The sequence below is a fragment of the Siphateles boraxobius genome, unplaced genomic scaffold, assembly GCF_051911475.1.
Source record: "Siphateles boraxobius isolate OS27281-9 unplaced genomic scaffold, OSU_SipBor_1 41, whole genome shotgun sequence".
NCBI lineage: Eukaryota > Metazoa > Chordata > Actinopteri > Cypriniformes > Leuciscidae > Siphateles > Siphateles boraxobius.
The window spans coordinates 14,488,693-14,494,692 of NW_027509042.1; the positions used below are offsets into that span (position 1 = coordinate 14,488,693).

At 35.6% G+C, this 6,000-nt stretch overlaps 1 protein-coding gene across 1 annotated transcript in view; it reads left to right on the plus strand.

The window, feature by feature from the left end:
- The window catches only part of nos1apa (nitric oxide synthase 1 (neuronal) adaptor protein a), a 119,986-nt gene extending 114,201 nt beyond the window's left edge, over window positions 1-5,785 (plus strand). The window contains exon 12 of the mRNA XM_077198497.1: window positions 2,944-5,785. Coding sequence (XP_077054612.1) covers window positions 2,944-3,505 — 562 coding nt within the window. The 3' untranslated portion in view covers window positions 3,506-5,785. The remainder of the gene's footprint in view (window positions 1-2,943) is intronic.
- Window positions 5,786-6,000: the final 215 nt, after the last annotated feature.

Below are 6,000 nucleotides of genomic sequence, written 5' to 3' on the forward strand. Positions count from 1 at the left end.
CAAACTTTGACTTGTCAAGGGTTTGGTTTAATTGGCTTAAATCTTACCAGTTGTGCAACATCTAGTGTACACATTCCTTCCAGCTTTTTTATTATACCTGCTTGTAAATTTTATGGAAATAATGCATTTATGATCAAAATTGTAGTGCTTGCTAAGACAATTGTTGTTACGACCCTATGGGTTGTATTTTGCTTGAAGGACATGACTAGGTCTCATACTTGGAGTTAGTGCCTACTTTTAATGTTAGCCATCCTTCACCATTCGTGCCACAGGGATAAATGATACGTTTAAACGGATAAAAAAATATCCCACAGACTTTGATTCTCATCAACTTTCATATCTTCAACAGACCAGGTGCAAATTCCACTATCATAAAATAATAAATGAAATGATGCATTTACAAGAAACCAACTTCTTATCTCTAGAAAGGCTATTATTGCATAGCATGTGACATTATTGAAGGAATTGTGCTGTTAACATGGGAGATTTATGATATTCAATATTACGTAGATAATAATTTGACTTAATGCCTGTGAGCCAGAGATGGGGGACTCGAGTCACATGACTTGACTCGAGTCAGACTCGAGTCGCAAATTTAAGGACTTTGAGACTTGCTTGACTAAATTAAGAAAATGACTCGACTTGACTTTGACTTGAGATCCAATGACTTGAGACTTGACTTGACTTGAACTGTATGACTAGAGAATGACTTGATATACATTTATCATCGCAACATCAATTGATGAACAAAATGAAAGCAACGGAACCATTGACGCCAGTCATCAGATTCTGCGCGATTGCGTGACACTGCACAAGCCCAGAAAAACAATAAATCGCGGTGAGCGCGCTAAATACAAAAACATCTCCCAGCATCGTTTCTTTTTGGATATAAACACTAGAAATTGACTATATTCATACAAGAAGATTTGCTGTACGCATAATAACTGGCAAGGGATATCGGACGACCATCACAACCTCGAACAGTCGAACTTCATTCACCACGTCTAAAAGTAAGCTATGGCTTGTTTAACCTGTTTGTTATAGTTAATTTGACTATCTTTAAATCGAGAATATTGGTCAAAACAGCATGCCTCTTTATACACAATTATGTTTTCAAATGTAGCTTAATGTTGTCAATATTCAAATGATAATTAATGATGTCATATGTTTTGTATAACATTTGCCACATTTCTTTTAAATCATGCTTTAAAGCCAAATATGTCGTTCTTTCCAATGACAAAAAACAACATAGAAAACTGTTAATGTTTTGTCGTGTTTTATGTTTCTCTTAAAGCAGGGTTAGATGTTATCAGGGGTTACATCTATTAGATGTTATCAAAATGCCAGCAGAATTAATATTGCACCCAAAATTCAAAATGTGGTGGAAAAAAATGCCCTAGTATGAGTTATTTTCATAATTATACATATGATATTTTAAAAATATTTCCAGAATATTGACGCGATTGCAAATGTGATAATGATTTTATAAAACAGTTCAGTAAACAAAGAGTGAATATTTTGATGTGACATTTAGACATAGCCTAATGTTCCAAATATTTTCTGTTTTTGCTCGATTTCTCCAATGACAATAGTTCCAAACAAGCCTGAGAAAGAGTTATAAGTATTTGTGATTCAGTGACCTAGTTGCTTATTTCCAGAACGAATCTGCCGTTTTGAACATAAGTTAAATGAATGCTTCTATGACTCGTACATTAATACGGTAATTTGGCGCCGCCTATTGGCGGTTTTAACTTCATAATTAAAAATATATAACTTGTATTAAGGGGATGCCAGTTTGAAGAATGCCTTTGGTCGCATAGGAATTATACTTGAATTGTGAATTGTTTAATACCTTTTAATGGTCTTCTGCAATGTTTGAGGCATATTTATTTTTTCATGCTTTAATGTTGGCCTAATTTCAATTACATTTAGATTTTTATTGTAGTAACCACTCAGATTGTAGTAACCACTCAGATATTGTAGTAACCACTCAGATATTGTAGTAACCACTCAGATTGCGTTGATTTCTTGAACGCAATGGCCAATCACAAGCATTTAAGATAGGCTCTCCTCACCGCTCAAAACTTTTTAGTTCAGTGCTGAATTCTGTATGCTAGCAAATCCTCTAATTATAACAAACAAAGTGTGGATATTATGAAAGATTCATTGTGCAGTCAGCTTCATTGATAATAACAGATGTGTGAGATCGCGATGAACTGTCAGCTTTTTAGGAATTAGACTATTAAGGGAGCGCACTTTGCGTGCATTCAGTAATGTCAGACCATGCACACAGTAACTGCTTGCTTTTATGTTAAATTAACAGTGGTTTGTGTGTTAATAGATTTATTATTTTACTCATTATTATTTATTTTTAGACTTGTTAAAACAAGCAGAGAAGAAAATAAAAACAGTCTTTTAACCTGTGTTCTAAACTAGTCTTCTGTCTTCTTTTCTGGGAGCCTATAGTTACTTTTGTGGTAGAAATATCGGTATCGGTACTCGGTATCGGCAAGTACACAAATTTAAATATTCGTACTCGTATCGGTTTGAAAAAAATGGTATCGGGCCATGTGTTATTATTATAAAACAATTAGCAAAATGCAATTAACTTGATCTTAAAAAAAAAAGACCAAAAATGATCTTCTGAATTCAACAGTAAGACCGTTTTGCTGCTTGCTTTCCTCCTTACCCCTGTAGGCTTGATCTGTGCTATTAAATGCACTAGCACAGTTTAATAAGATTTGTTCAAATTAAGTGTACTCTTGTATTACAGAGAGAGATGATTTAGTCTTACTAATCTTTTTTTCTTTTTTAGTAGTATCATTTTAGACCACCATGCAAGAGAAAGAAGAAATTCAGACCACATATTTGCTCTGGTCTTTCGTTGTCATTCTGTCTTGCATGATCCCATTGTGTCTTTGCTTTTTTCCTTCTCTCATACAGTCAAATGTCCCTGGACTCCTTCCCTCGGCTTGATCCCCCACCTCCCACCGGTAAAAAGCGCCTCCCACGTGCCCTGAAGACCACCCAGGACATGATGATATCCTCTGACCCCGTGGTGGCCTCCCCAGAATCCTCCTTCGTCTCCTCACCCAACAAGATCACCAAAGATAAAGCTGAGCTTCAGTCTGAGACGAGCCTTGAAGAGTCCGGCCTTGAGAACCCTTCAGAACCCGGCGACCATGTCAACAGCCAGATGGAGAAAAGGCCCGGATTAGAACTAAAAAACGAGCCCACAGCTGTGGTGACGGATGAGAAAAATTCTGAGGCTGTCGATCAGTCACAGCTGCTGCTTTCTGTTCCAGATCTCATTCACAAAGACAATCTGGACCCAAAGAAACTGACCAACTCGGAAACTAGAATGGCTTCCACCCCGTGTTCAGGGAAAGGGGGCTGCCGCATCAGCGTCACGGAGGGGGAGCTGTTGGGGAACGGCACTGTGGATTACCGAACCCTCAACTCGGAGAACGAAGAATCCCACCCTGACCTGCTGTCATTTGAATAACAGGCTTCCACAATGACAAAAGAGAGGCCAAAGTGGCTTGAATCAGTCATTTAGACTGCTTTCATTCTGCATTTCATATTTTGCCTTTATAACAAAGTACCACTGATTGTACTTACTTATTTCGTAGATATAATTATTCAAATGATGAAAATCACTTTTTTTTTCTTTTTTGTTTGGAAATCATAGCAGCATAATTCTTTGAAATATTGTTTTTTAAAGTATTTGTGGACCTGTAATTTAAAAAAAACCATGATGAATCAATTAATAGAAACCAAAGTCAATACTACACAGCAAAAAAAGTTTTTTTTAAAGTATTTCTTGACCTTTTTTCCAGTCAAATATTCCAGTAGAATATACAGATGAATTAATTTACTGGAAAAGCAACACTGCATAAGTGTATTTTGTATTTCTCTCTGCAACATGACAGATTGACAAATTTTTCACACAAGTACAGTATAAACAGTATAGACAAAACATTTATAATGTTACAGAAGATTTCTATTTCATATAAATGCTGTTCTTTTCAACTTTCGATTCATCAAAGAATCGTATTAACATTTTTAAGCAGCAGTTTTCTACATTGATAATGATACTAATTGTTTCTTGAGCACCAAATAAGAATATTCAAATTATTTTTATAGGATCACTATAATGACACATAAGACTGAAGTAATGATGCTGTAAAATGTAGCTTTGCCATCACAGGAATAAATTACATTTAAAAATATTTTCTGATAAATGTTTCTGTTTTTTTAATCAAGTAAATGCAGCCTTGGTGAGCATAAGAGATTTCTTTCAAATAAATTCGTACCAACTGCAAACTTTTGAACGATAGTGCACATTCTTGAAAATAAGTCTTATTTATGCAGTGTTGTAAAATTTGTCTCTAAAAAAGTATGTACATGTTCTTCTTTGAAGGATATTTAGATATTTTTTTACTGGAAAATTAGACAAAAATACTCATTAAGAATATTTTTTTTTCTGCAGGGTTACAGTCATACCTCTGAAGCTGTCTTTACTGGTTTAATAGTGGGCAGCATTTCATGTCTTTATGTTTGTTTGTTGTTGTTGTTTTTTTGCTTCATTTCAATTTTACAAGCTTGACTTTATAGATGCTAGTGTTGTGTTTTATGACCACATCTCTGACCTTGTGCTCAATGTCATAATCACATGGCCTTGGGGTCAGTCCATGAAGCAGTATGCACCTAACGGTAGCAGTATGTACTGTATGTACTGCTTCCATGTTGTTTTTGACACTGACCTCTAGATCAACTTTCAAAGTCTCATAGAGATAGTCTAGGATCATACCTAGCGATAATCGTCAAGGTGCTGATGGCTTGAGGAATGTCTGTAACGAGGCTCAGTCAACATGAAGGTATGCAGAGAGGTTCTAAAATTTCCTGGAATGCCATAACTCGACACTAATCTCGATCCTCGTCCTCTTGTTTGTGTAGACAGCCCGACTCCCGTGACATTCTCTCAGGCCTGTTCTTTATCACACACAATGGCTCCTCAGGAGAGATTTTGGGCTTTTCCGTTGCTAACAATCCTGCTATTTACGCTCCCATTATGTATAGAGATACACTGTCTGCCTGTATATATGTACGGATGTACTGAGATGTTGATTGCAATTCAAAGCTGCAAGTCTTGGCATAAAATAGCTTTTATGCATTATGAAAGATCACTGAACGCAAGTTTTGAGTTGTTTTGGCATCATGGCATTAATTAATCTCTATGTGCTTTATGAATGTCTTTCCGTACCACATGTTGTGGTTACACTACCGTTGTCGTACTATATGTGCAGTCATGAATAATAACACGTAAAAGTTTTAACACTAAAATAAAAATCCAGAGTGTACAATTCCAGGTGATGAGTTGATGAATTAATATGGACCACTTGTACTGTGTTACTGGATCATCAGATATGAAGTCAAAGTATTTTATGAAATGCCTTTATAACTTCTATGTGTTAGTGCTGGCAAAACAACAGCTGAATGAATGAATGAAATAAAAGGATATTTATCTTATTGTTTTAGCTTTTTTAGATGGTGTTTAGAGTTGAGAAGTTTCTTGATGGAAACTTAACATGGCGGGAATGTTATTACAAATTTTTCTGTGATATTTGTATTTTAATTTCAATCAAAGTGGTCGCATCATTGTCACAGTTTGAATGAAGGAAAAAGAATGTTGAAGGAAAAACGCATGTATATGAAGGTTTTCAGTGCACTGAAATGTATTTTGAGAAGCTGGATATATTAAAGTGATTTCCCATTATACAAATTGTCTATTCATGACACATATTGGGTCTGGGTGCCGTTATTTTCAGTAAATGGATTTTATCCAACTTATTTTTCATTCAAGGCAATTTATAGAAGGGAATTTTACAGGGTCTGTAATAAATGTAACGGCAATAAAGCAGGACTATGATGATTGCAGTGCCTCTTGAGACATGCCACTAAACCTGCAAGCTTTTGTTTATCAGAACGGATTCTTAA